The following is a 13,270-nucleotide window of genomic DNA, read 5'->3' as shown; positions in this document are numbered from 1 at the left end:
GGGAACCCTCTTACACTGTTGGTGGGAATGCAAGTTGGTACAGCCACTTTGGAAAACAGTGTGGAGGTTCCTCAAAAATTTAAAAATAGAGCTACCCTATGACCCAACAATTGCACTCCTGGGTATTTACCCCAAAGACAAAGATGTGGTGAAAAGAAGGGCCATATGCACCCCAATGTTCATAGCAGCCATGTCCGCAATAGCCAAACTGTGGAAAGAGCCGAGATGCCCTTCAACAGATGAATGGATAAAGAAGATGTGGTCCATATATACAATGGAATATTAGCCATCAGAAAGGATGAATACCCAACTTTTACATCAACATGGATGGGACTGGAGGAGATTATGCTAAGTGAAATAAGTCAAGCAGAGAACGTCAATTATCATACGGTTTCACTTATTTGTGGAACATAAGGAATAGCATCGAGGACACTAAGAGAAGGAAGGGAAAAATGATGGGGGGGGGGATTTGGAGGGAGAGATGAACCATGAGAGACTATGGGCTCTGAGAAACAAACAGGGTTTTAGATGGGAGGGGGGAGGTGGGATTGGTTAGCCCGGTGATGGGTATTAAGGAGGGCACATACTGCATGGAGCACTGGGTGTTATATGAAAACAATGGATCGTGGATTACCACTTCAAAAACTAATGATGTATTGTATGGTGACTAACATAACATAATAAAATTTAAAAAAAAAGTTAGGTGAGAGAAAAAAGTAGAAAGGATTTTTCAAATGGGTCTGAATAATACAAGTCCAAGGCAGACTCTCATCATCACCCCAACTGTTGTCCTTTGATGCTTTGTCTGCTCAACCCCATGAGAATCTATCATTTTCTTAAGTGTTTGTAAAATTCCCTTCATTCCCTGAAAATGTCAATGATTGACTTTGAAAGATATTTGAAGTCAGCACATATTTACTCAATGAATGAATAAATAAGTGAAAGACGCTTGTTACCAGAAAATCACCCATTTTCTCCTTTGAAAAAAATAAAAAGCATTCCCATATAATTTTCTCACAGTCCCTGTAAGTGACTAAAACAGAAAAATAAATAAATAAGTAGCCTTCCTAGGGAAAATTGCAGTATGCTCAAATATACTCAGCTCACATTTGAAAACTTTATGATACATGATGTGTTGCACATCACGTGATATACAATGTGTTAAATGAATAAATGGCCATATGTAACAATGGTGTCTTCATGGCCTTTTGTCTCAGGCCTCAAGGAAGTGTGAGGTCATTTTACCTGGGGAAGCACTCTGTATATGGCATTGCCACACTGAGTGACCACTAGGTCCCGGTCAAATATTATGTGAAAAGGAAAAGCTTTGCAGAAAGTATAGGGGCTGATGCGTGATTCCTGGGTACCATTTTCTTCAAATCTATCAAGATCTTCATAAAAGTCTTCTTCTTTTGACTCTTTTTCTTCAATTAAAAATTGAGTATGATCACATTCTTCATTTCTTTGCTGAATAACCTGGATTTCAGAGGGGAAGATGGTGTTGATTGTCTGCATTTCAGTTTGGTTAAAATACCTAAATACCTAAGAAACTGGTTATGAGAATTCCATTTAGAGGGTTAATTATGCAAATACTATGCATGTCTTAAATAGGAAACTATTTCTAGACATTGTCTTGTGCAATGTGAAACCTGAATAATTATTTACAATAAAATTGCGAATCTGGTATGGGTCCTTTAGTAGCCCAGACGGCCTCTTGGGTAGAATTAGGAGAAAAGCACCCCCTTGTCCTGTAGGCTCCCCCTCAGCCAGTACACTTGTTCAGTGAACAATCTACAAAGCATACAAAGTGGCTCTATTTAATATGATAAAAAATGATATTCACAGAGAGAAATGAAATTTAATAGAGATATATATTTTAAAATACATGCAATGTCACGGTGCCTGGGTGGCTCCGTTGGTTAAGCATCTGACTCTTGATTTCAGCTCAGGTCATGATCACCGGGTCGTGAAATCGAGCTCCATGTTGGGCTCCGAACTCAGGGAGGAGTCTGCTTGAGGTTCTCCCTCTCCCTCCACCCCTCCCCCTGCTCCCACTAAATAAATAAATAAAATCTTTAAAAAAATACATGCAGTGTCATTTTTATCCATCAGTTGGCAATTATGCAAAATACCAAATTGGGTAAGACACAGAAAAAGAGTCATCTCAAATACCACCAGTGGAAGGGGATCTTGATTATACATTCTGAAGGGTAGATTGACAATATACAAGTAATCCCTAAAAAGTTCTATATTCTCTGATTTAATTACAAATATAGGAACTCATTCTGAGGACCGTGTGGGTCACAAAGAGTCAAAAAACAGTTCTCTTTATTGCACAGAGCTAAGATCATGTATTATCAATAGCAACACAACTTTTAAAGTCTAAGACCTGGCTTCTTTCACCTCGTAATCTAATAAAAGAATTAGAATTAGAATTAGATCTTTAAAAAAAATTAGACTAGATTTAGAATTAGATCTTTTTAAAAAAAAGAGGAAAATTTTTACATCACAAAATGAGAGATTCCAACTATATTCCAGGGACAGACGAAAAAAATCTACAAAGAAATAATGAACAGCAGAACAATATCTGATTTTATATTCTCTTACAATTTGACTATCCACATTATGGGTTTTTTGTATGTTGAAGGCTACAGCTTAGCCAGTCACATACCCTTCTGCTGCCCAACTGGTGTGTGCTCACAGGAGATGCAAACTAGGTTTCATGTTGCCTTAAGCAATGTATAATTGGAAAGAGATATCTGCTGCCACAAGGAAAAAAATATCCTGTAGAATGAATTTCCAAGGCCAAATGTAGAGTATTGCTGGTGCAGCACTGTTATAGCTCAAATATATATCTGATGAGGTCCACTGGCAGTGATAACTAAAGGTAAATTCACAGAGTATCATGCTTAATATTCTATATGTCACATGCGTTCAGAAGAGTCTCCATCACTGACCATTACCTTCATGTCTATTTCAGTGCCATGTATCTGTTGAGCTACTGTTTTGATGATTCCGATGACAATATCCTGAAGTCCTTCTCTCTCTGAGTAGTAGTGCAGAATGAGTCCTTTGCCCTTTTCTGCATCGGTGCATCTAAAGGAAGGAGCACGCATACCCGGGTAGATAGTAGCGAGGTGGTCATGCAGAGCATCAAGGTTCTGCAATAAAGAGGAAATGGGAAGAATAGATGATGCCTCCACAATGGCAGCTGACATTGAGAAAACAAGATAAGGAAACAAGGCCCAAATCTGAGGTTAGTTGGCAGAATGATTGAGTGAAGGTTCACACAGCACACAACTTTGCCCTGTGTACCTGGACAACTGTAAGGGATGAGCCATAGAGAACTTAAAGCTGAAGTAGTATGATTAAGACAAATATCTGAGGCTATTAACAGTTAATACACTTAAAAGAAGGATAAATGAACAAGTGATATGTAATAAGAAGCAAGAAAAATATAGTTATGGGCTAAAGCAAAGATATGCATATTTATAAGAGTTTGGGGAAGTTGTATATCCATGTTATAACAAACAATACGGATGCCCAAAGTGACCACATATTACCCTGTTTACACTACAATCCTAAAAAGTATGAATGCAAAAAATTATATCAGTGATAAGCCCATGAAACATAAGCGTATTATTTTGAGAGGTAATATTTTAGAATTAAAAACATTTTATAAGTTACAGTAGCAGGATTGTTTCATATTATTAGTACCCTCCAATCAAGATACAGCATCACCGCGGACCTGTGAAATAACTATCTTTTGGAATGGAATCTTGGAAAACTAATACATTTACCAGTAAATGTTTTCTGTACTTGTAGCTTTGCCCTTAACATAGAACATACCAAACTCCCCAACATCCTGTTTTACTCACTGATACACAAAACTTATTTTATAATAAATTGCACCATTGCACCAGGAGGAATGGGGTAAACTGTATGTTTTATTTGGCCCAACATGGTCTTTCAAATAACAGTTCATAATGTGCTCGCCTGTGTGTGTCACACGTATGTCGTAAGATACACACATCGTAGCACAGTATAAGAATTAAGAGTGAGGTAGCTTTAGAATTAAGTAGACTTTGATTTAAAACATGACATTGTCCTCAGCCCTATAACAGCAGCGAACTAAACTGTCAACACCTAAAGGAGCAAGGAAACAATTATCCCCTAGAGACTACATAAAGGAACAGAGTCCTGTTGACACCTTCCTTAGGGTCTAGTGAGACCTTAATGGACTTTGACCGAAAAAATACAGAATAAATTTGTGTTGTTTTAGGCACTTATATTTGTGGTGATTTGTTACGGTTGCAATAAAAACTAATACACCAAGCAAATAGTAATCAACCAGTAACTGGTCATTATCACTAAAGACAAACAGGTGAAATAAAATAGTTTCAGAATCCCATGAGGATAAAAGAATGCATCAAAAAAGAAGGTGCTGGAGAGAGGCCAAAATCGAACTACGGTTCTAGTTCCAAATGTCTCAAAGAAGCCAATTTAGGAAAACAGAAGAATCCAGTGAGATATTAGGAAGTGAGTACAAGGTGGCTCCATGGGTGCCCAAATTCAAGAAATACCCCACCAGGGCACCGATGGCACTGTGGTTTAGTTTTTTTCTGTCCCCTCCATTCAATGATTCATTCATTCTATAGTTACTCCATATGCATTATATATCATGAACTGTATGAAGTACAAGCTGGGGGCAGGGTAGAGAGTCAGACACAAATCTGCAGGACATGGACCTTGACTTTAAGCAGCTCATGGTTCATATCACAAATAAATGTGCAGAGTGGCTTTTGAGGCATAAAAATCGGAGCCAGTAGCTCAGACTGAAAGAATGGGGTCCAAAGACTTCAAAGTGAAGAGAAGCCCTGAGCTAGGTCATAAAAAAGGTTGACATTCTGATTCAGAGAAATGTTTCAATAGTCTTCTCAATTGAGCGAATCTGGTTTCTTTTTCAACTGCCTTCATGCCTAGTGATTTTTGTTTTCTTCCTGAAAATGACACCTGTTAAAATCCAATCAGGCCCGCTCTTAACAAAAATTTCAGTTTGTCCTGATTGCCTCTAGAGGTTGCTATTGTCATATAAAAGGAATCCAATATGGCAGATGCTAAGTGTCGGACAGTTTATAGAAGCTGCAAGCCACTGAAGGCCTAAAACTATTTTACTTGGTTGAGTAGTAGGAAGTTCTTCCTGTAAGTTTTCCTCATGAAAATTCTTCCCTGGGAAGGGAAGACATGAAGACTGTTCCTTTATAACTCTTCCAGATCCCTTCTGCAACTACTGGGGTTGCAAAAAAATGTGAGAGAAAATCTGGTGCTAAGAAACATCATGAAAAAAGTTTAGTACTTATTTCCATTTCTCACAAAGTAAAAATTGAGCTTGTTGCTGCATTTAGGAAACGTCTAATGTGGTCAGTCCCGGGTACTATGCTGTGGCTGATTTCGAAGAAAAAAGAAATTGAGTCCAATGATAAATTGAAATACAGATCTTGATTTCTTTACATTTTCCCTCTACAAAATGTTCAAATACACCACAAATCAAGATGCCAACATCACTTCCATCCTCACCTATTTTCCTCTTGTGTCAAATTGTACCATTAGCACATTTCTATATGCATCTAAACAGATGGCATGAGACAGTAACCGGCACCATTTACATAGGCAGCACCACTGATGCCAACGAAGGCCAGAGATAGGCCAGGATAGCCCAAGACCCTTTGCCATGAGTCACACAAAGGTAGACGCGGCACCTTAGATGTGGACCCATTTTAATTTAAATAAAAATACTGATAATCCTAAGGTATTAAAATTGATAATAAAATATTGCTTGAATTCATCACTTCAAAGCAAGTGGAATGCCAAAACGCATCAAGCCAGAATGTTCACCTTTTAAGTTTTTGTGGTAACCAACTCTCCAGAGTTTTATTGTTTTATTGAATTTGCTATTAATTAAATGGACAAGTAAAGTGCTTTCCTGGAGCATAAAAGATTTAACACCACTTAATCTAAGATTGATTTTCTTTAGATAGTATCTAACACACAAAATACTCTCGGGATTTCTTTAGTTGCAGCTTTCTTTACTTGGTTTTATTGGTTTTATTCTCTCAAAATTCAAGTGATGACCACAGCCTGTCTACTATTAGAAATGGACTTCATGATTAAAAATTAAATTGATTTCATTTGAGTACATTTCTATTGCTAAAAATGAGCCTTCTTCACAGTTACACTGTACTTCTGTGCAGCAACCTGAAAGACGACAAAAAAAGATTCTCAAAAAAGCCAAGGGACAACTCTGTCCACCTTTTATAATATGATCTATATAAAGCTAATTATTCATCCACATGATGGTAGCAATGTATTCTGGAGAACAAGAGTTTCATATTAAAACTGGTATTCTATTTTATTTCTAAATATACCATGGGAATAGGTATACAAAAAAAGACCTGAATGGCCAGTTATAAAGAAGTGCAAGTACATAAAAGAGACATAAAAAAATGTAAACACATATATTTTAGCACAGTAGATTCCCAGCAAACAATAAAGCAAAGCTTAAGTATGCTCTGACTTCATTTTTCTTAGCTTTATAAAGTCAGAAAACAAGAAAGAGATAGAGAGCAGGTTCATTTATCTATTTTCTTTCAAGATGCCAAAAAGAGTAGTCAGGTTTTTATTTTACTTATGTTCTGATATCATTTTACTGCTTTTTCTACAAGCAAAACGAATATACTTTTTCTACTCAGGAATTCTGCTAATCCATTAAGTCCAATTCATCTTGTCACCTAGCATTTATTATTTACAGAAGAAAAATGAGTGCTGGCATCCTGGGAAACTGTGGTGGAGATCTGGATTTAGTACAATCCACAGATTTAGGAAACAAATGAGAATTTATTATTCCTTTGAGAAATACTTTGAAGTTCCATATTTTCAAAGATCTTGGAATGGTTCAAAATAAATGCAAGTTGTCTCTGTAAGATGCACAGTAAAAATATGTTCATACATAATTATAGAGGCAGAGTTTCCAGGAATTAACTACCTCATTTCCCTGCTTCCTCGGCATCTAATGAAAAAATCTCTAAATGATCCACATGTTAAGTGGGTGGAGTAAGTCGTCGCCTTGAAAGTTTTAAGAGAGATTTTTCAGTCTCCAAGTAGCCTTATCCTAGTGACTGGGGGGAAGGGAGTGGCCTGTGTTACTGGAGAACATGACTGAAGTTTAGATTAGGAAGAAACCTTCAAAATCAGTCATTTCAAACCTCTCTTTTTTAAGGAAGAAAGATGAGATCATTTCTTTTCTTTTTACTTCTTATACTTCTGAAAAACATGACCAACACCAGCATTTGTGTATAAAGTGGCATGCAGTTTGAAACATATTTTGTCAAGTTTTATAAGACATAAGTCATTTTAGAATTTGAATATCAAAAAATGAAACAAGCAGGACCTAAATAAAGGTGGAAAACCCAACCGATATAACGGGAAGCACCAAGGTTGGGGTGTGAATAGCATGAGATCAGAACAAGTAAGAAGTTAATGCATTCATGATACCCCTCCTGCCTTTTCCTCTTGGAGCTACTTCATGGGAAATAGCCTTCCAGCTGAAAAGATACAATCTTTTTAAGAAGAAATAATGTAAGGCACTGTTTAAAAAGAAATTGTATCAGAGTCACGAAAACTGTTTCACTGGTAATATTGTTAAAACTACATATAATTATCATTACCATCCTCTCAAGAAAAGTATGTTAATTAAAGAAAAAAAGGCACATAATCATAGAATTACCTCTGTAAAACATTTTACTTATTATACTGTTTTTAAATTCATGTTTACAAAATATCCCATTTATATACTGCAATTGACAATGCTTTATAAAATTGTGAAAATATATGTCAGTTATTCAAAGAGAAAACAGTTTTACAATTCTAAAATACTCATCTTCCCTTATAAGTCCTTACTTGTCCATTTTAAAATTGCAGGTTATAGAAATTGGCATTTTGGGTGTTGAGAGAAACAGGTCCTTTTGAAATTCAAAGGTTAAAAATAAAATGAATGGTGCATTTTTGTCTAAGAAATATTATAAATAATTTAGGGTAGTATTAGAATTTCACAGCTGTTCAGGAAAATCCTCATATTTCCCAAAATAACACCACACAAACATTTAAGAATTTTAGATCCATCATCAATCCTAGACTGCTCCTGGTAGGCTGGCCAAATCACTGCTGTGTTTTAAAAGCCAAAACCTCGAGTCAACCTGAATTTGAAGAAAATCCCATTGCAGACTGCAGAGAGGTACCGGTAGAGGAACATTCATGGATATGAACTGAACGAATGAGTGAAACTGCCACCATACCAAAATTAGTGGAAGGAACCAGTGTTTCCAGCAAATGATAACAGAATATTTGCTTGATATTCAACTGAGATTCTGATGCATATTTAAGCAGGCTCATAATTTAAATCCTGACTAATCTCTAAGATTGCACATTGCTCATTTAGTTTTCATTAGTCAACCTGGCAACTTTCCATGCTCATTTAAATTTCATTTTACCTCTGTAAAAGTATTAGGAGGTAAACAATATACAATGTAATAGCAATACAACACCATTGAGAATGAATTGGTGGCCCCACTGTAGATTGACTTGGGTTTCATTCCCCAAGGCTGTATATCATTCTTATCTTATCAAACATGGCCTGCTCAAAACTCTTGACTCATCCGTAAATATGTAAGTGCACATGTACATACTAACACAGACATAAAAAATGAAGAGCAAAACAATACACAGAGTGCTGTTCCAATTATGCATTACTGCATGTCAAAGCACCCCAAACTTATTGGCTTAAAACAGTAAGATATTATTATCCCTAGTGGTTTTGTGAATTTTCTGGACTCAGGAAATTCTTGGGTTGCGTTAGATGAAGCTGGGGATGGTGTCATCATGTCAGGTCAGGTCACCCAAAAGCTAGGAGTATTTGTTGGGCCTTTGCTAGGAGTTAAGCAAGCACTGCTGTCTGAGAGCCTACACATGACCTCTGCATGTGGGTTGGGCTTCTCACTTCATGACGCTGGGTTCCTGGAGCGAGCATCCCAAGAACAACTATTCCCAGATACTCAGGTGGAAACTTTAAGACTTCTTATGAACCAGCCTAGAAAGTATCAAAATGTTACTTCTGCCATGTTCTATTAGTCAAATAATCACTAAAGCCAACTAAGATTCAAGGGAAGGCAAATTCTACCTCGTGATGGGAGTGGCAAAATCATATTTCAGGGGAGCATGTGATGTGGGAGATATTAATGCAGTGATTTTTGGAAAACACAATCAGCAATAATGCAAATAGGACACTGGAAGTAAGATGAGTGTGGATTAAGGTGCAAATACTGTCACTTCGGACATTCCTTACGAGCTAGTTGTTTTTTTTTTTTATGAAGTTTTCAAGTCCTCCATATTTTCTGCACTGTTTTAATCAATACACTAGAAGCTTCAAATAGAAATTTACTACAATAGCAGCATGAAACTGCACATTTTATTCCTAATTTACAATTAAGGAAATGGCAGAATAGAAGAAAAACTCTTGCTGAAACATGATCTTATCTGTAAAACAACATATCCAAGTAAAATGTATGAAATTCAAAAATCGAAATCAAAATGTCTTCCTGTTTTTATCTTTTTGATAAATCATGTTTCCGTTTACTAAATCAATTAAAGGCTAATAAATTCCAAGGTTTATCTACTTTTTTTTTTTTTTTAGAGAGCGAGAGAGAGAGGAGCGGGGAGGGACAGAGGGAGAGGAAAAGAGAGGATCTTTTTTTTTTTTTAAAGATTTTCATTTATTTATTTATTTATTTGACAGAGAGAAACACAGTGAGAGAGAGAACACAAGCAGGGGGAGTGGGAGAGAGAGAAGCAGCCTCCCTTTGGAGCAAGGAGCCTGATGCGGGGCTCGATCCCAAGACCCTGGGATCATGACCTGAGCAGAAGGCAGACGCTTAATGACTGAGCCACCCAGGTGCCCCGAAAGAGAGGATCTTAAGCAGACTCTACACCCAGTGCAGAGCCTGTCACGTGGCTTGATCTCACTATGGTGAGATCATGACCTGAGCCAAAATCAAGAGTCGGATGCTTAAACCGACTGAGCCACCCAGGTGCGCCAAGAACCATTCTTAATAACGTATCCAACTGAGACGCTGAGGAAAGACAACGTCCAGGGAGTTCCTCCCTGGAACCATGATGAGTGGTCAGAGCTGCCCAGCCTAAGGCATAGTCAAATGGTTTTCCATGTTACAATTCCAGTAGCTATTTTACTGTGGCCTGGGAACTCCAAATGGAGATATTAGAATGATCATTTTAAAGTTTCTAGATATAAATAATGTAACTTGTAAATTAATTAATAAATAGTAATTTGCCATGTCCACACGAGGTGGACATTGGTCTAGTGTGTCTATTATTATATATTTCAAACTGTAATTCATCTCTAAAGAAGTTATATAGTCTCATCAAAGGAATAATAAAATAAAAATAAAATAAATTTTGTTATCTTTAATAAAAGAATTAATCTTGTGCTGTTGGTGTATTTGCTTCCTCTTTTTGTACAAACAACACATCTTCATTCTTCAATCTTCAAAAATGATACTTATTCATTCCCAGATACAGATTGTATCTGTGGAGATACCATCATTAAGAAATTGTACATGGTTTCTGGCTCATGAAGTTTACATTCCAGCCCAACAAACAGGAAATAATAATAGAGTGTGAGAAATATGAGGGCTGGGGAAATAAGTGTACTGTGAAAACGTGGGAAATGACAATTACCCTGACTTAGAAAGGGCAGAGATTAGAGAGAGGACTAGTGTCCTCCTGGAAGAAGTAATTTGACCAGCGGGATAAGCAGGATTTATTTAGGTGAAAGTAGCAGTAACAGTGTTCCAGACAAAGGGAAGAGCAGGTGCCAAAGGTCAGAGGATAGAGAGAACAAGATAAAAACAAAGATTTTAAAAAAGAAGTTCTGTTTGGCCAGGCTGCGGGAGAGGAAGAGGAAGGATGGATAGAGGATGTAAGTAGTTTCAATCATTTTAATTATTTTCTACCTTTTCCAGCAAGTAATTGGGAATCGTTGAAGGATTTAAGCAAGAAAATGATATAATGAGATATATTTGCACTTCAGAAGAAACAGCAGAGTTATAGAATGGAGAAGAGATCAGAAGAGGCTTGAAGGGAGGCTAGGAAACCATCCAATCTCTAAAGAATGATAGCTCTCACAAAAGTGTAGAGGAAATGAAGAAAAGTGGTAGAATTTTCAAAATACAGTATTTAGGAAATTGACTCTAAGGCTTTGATGACTGATTAAAATCAGGGGGTGAAAAAGAAAGAAAAGTATTTGAACTCTCTTTAAAATGAAACCCAGTTTATCTTACTCTTTAGTGAAGGATGAAAGTTTACAAAAAATAATGTTTTATTAATTTATATAATGAGAAATGTAAATTGTTATATGGGAACAAGGATCTTAAAACAATGTATGAAAATCAGTTGCTTTGTTTTGTAATCACTTATACAGAAAAAAATATTCATTTAATTTCTATGTAAATAGCCTAATCATAAGACAAATACCTAGAGTATTTTAATCCATTCAATTTGCCAGTAAGATATGCAATTTGAAAAACAGGGGAAAAAAGAATTAGGTAAAACATATCCAATATTGGTGAGAATTTCGCAATATTCTAACTTTCTAGTTTCTTCATTATTCACACTCACAGTGAAAGAAAAATAAAATCTTATGTAATTTAAAGATACATTAACTAAAGTTGCATATTGACTTTGAGGAAAAAGGACTTAGGGCTACTTAAAGTAATGCCATCCAATGGAAACAGAAGGCAATAAAAGCCACTAGAGCAAGGTGCAAATACTAGCCACATAAGTAATGTTAAAGTTAAAAGAGGAAAAAAGAAACAGGTGAAATTAATGTTCATGATTTTTTTTTTAAAGATTTTATTTATTTATTCATGAGAGATAGAGAGAGAGAGAGGCAGAGGCAGAGGGAGAAGCAGGCTCCCCGCGGAGCAGGGAGCCCTATGCGGGACTCGATCCCAGAACCCTGGGATCATGACCTGAGCTGAAGGCAGATGCTTAACCGACTGAGCCACCCAGGCGTCCCCATGGTTTTTATATAGAACTCAGTATATCCAAAATATTATCATCTCAACATGGAATTTATATAAAATATTTATCAGCAATTTTGTATTCTTTTTGTACTGCCATTGAAATCTGTTCTGTATTTTACCCATAGCACATCACATTTCAAATACTTAGTAGCTACATGTGGCTAGTGGCTATCCTATTGGATGGTGCAGTACTAGAACGCAGGGAAACCCACCAAGAGGCTGCTTGCTCTCTTACTATGCCGTTACAAATTTAGTAGAGGGTCACAAGGAGTAAAGGTTAAAAAAATTTTTTGTGGGGCACCTGGGTGGCTCAGTCGATAAGCGTCTGCCTTCGGCTGAGGTCATGATCCCAGGGTCCTGGGATCGAGCCCCGCATCGGGCTCCTTGCTCCGCAGGAAGCCTGCTTCTCCCTCTCCCACTCCCCCTGCTTGTGTTCCCTCTCTCTCGCTGTGTCTCTCTCTGTCAAATAAATAAATAAATCTTTAAATTTTTTTTTTTTTTTGTAAAATCATTTGGATAGTTGTTTTGTTATGGAGATGTGGCCATGAGAACAAAAGTTAAAGTTAAGACAGAGAAACTGCAAATTGCAACTTTGCCAATAAGGGGACAGGAGTCAACAAAAGTTTTAAAAAACGGAATATGCATTCAAAAATCCAAAATCCCAAAAAACTTTCAATATCAAACTTTAATCCATTTAAAATAACTCATTTAAATACAGCCTGTCAACGCTTAATTTAAAAATCTGGCAGCGACTTCATTTGGAATTGGCAGCTTTTTTTTTTTTTTTTGACACCAGTAGTTTTATAAATCCACGGCAGGGCATTACAAACCAGTTTCCATCTTGATTTAGTGCTGTTTTAAGTTTATAAGAAAAATGTCACTATGTAAACAACAGACATTTTGATTAAACACTACAGTTCTTATTTTGGCTGTTAAATCAATAATGCAGCTGGATTGAAAGTAGTTTACATTCCCTCCAAACTGGGCCTCGGCTCAGCTAGTATTACGCTGACATCATTTTCCAGCAAGATCTGGCCACTCTCAGCAGCTGGGTCAGAAATAATCCTTTACAAACAACCAAATAATTTTCAACCTTAACACATTTCAAGAAGAGGGTC

The 13,270-nt window shown here is 36.7% G+C and overlaps 1 protein-coding gene across 1 annotated transcript in view; it reads right to left on the bottom strand.

The window, feature by feature from the left end:
• The window catches only part of GUCY1B1 (guanylate cyclase 1 soluble subunit beta 1), a 53,109-nt gene that overhangs the window by 19,204 nt on the left and 20,635 nt on the right, over positions 1 to 13,270 (bottom strand). The window contains exons 5-6 of the mRNA XM_064585200.1: positions 2,964 to 3,161; positions 1,246 to 1,476 (exon numbers count right to left, since the gene is read on the bottom strand). Coding sequence (XP_064441270.1) covers positions 1,246 to 1,476; positions 2,964 to 3,161 — 429 coding nt within the window. The remainder of the gene's footprint in view (positions 1 to 1,245; positions 1,477 to 2,963; positions 3,162 to 13,270) is intronic.

This window comes from Mirounga angustirostris, unplaced genomic scaffold (genome assembly GCF_029215605.1).
Source record: "Mirounga angustirostris isolate CCGP_5_RB_7025 unplaced genomic scaffold, mMirAng1.0.hap1 SCAF_2, whole genome shotgun sequence".
In the NCBI taxonomy this organism is placed as follows: domain Eukaryota; kingdom Metazoa; phylum Chordata; class Mammalia; order Carnivora; family Phocidae; genus Mirounga; species Mirounga angustirostris.
The sequence above is the reverse complement of the archived record's forward strand: the minus strand, read 5'-3'. Positions and strand labels throughout refer to the sequence as shown.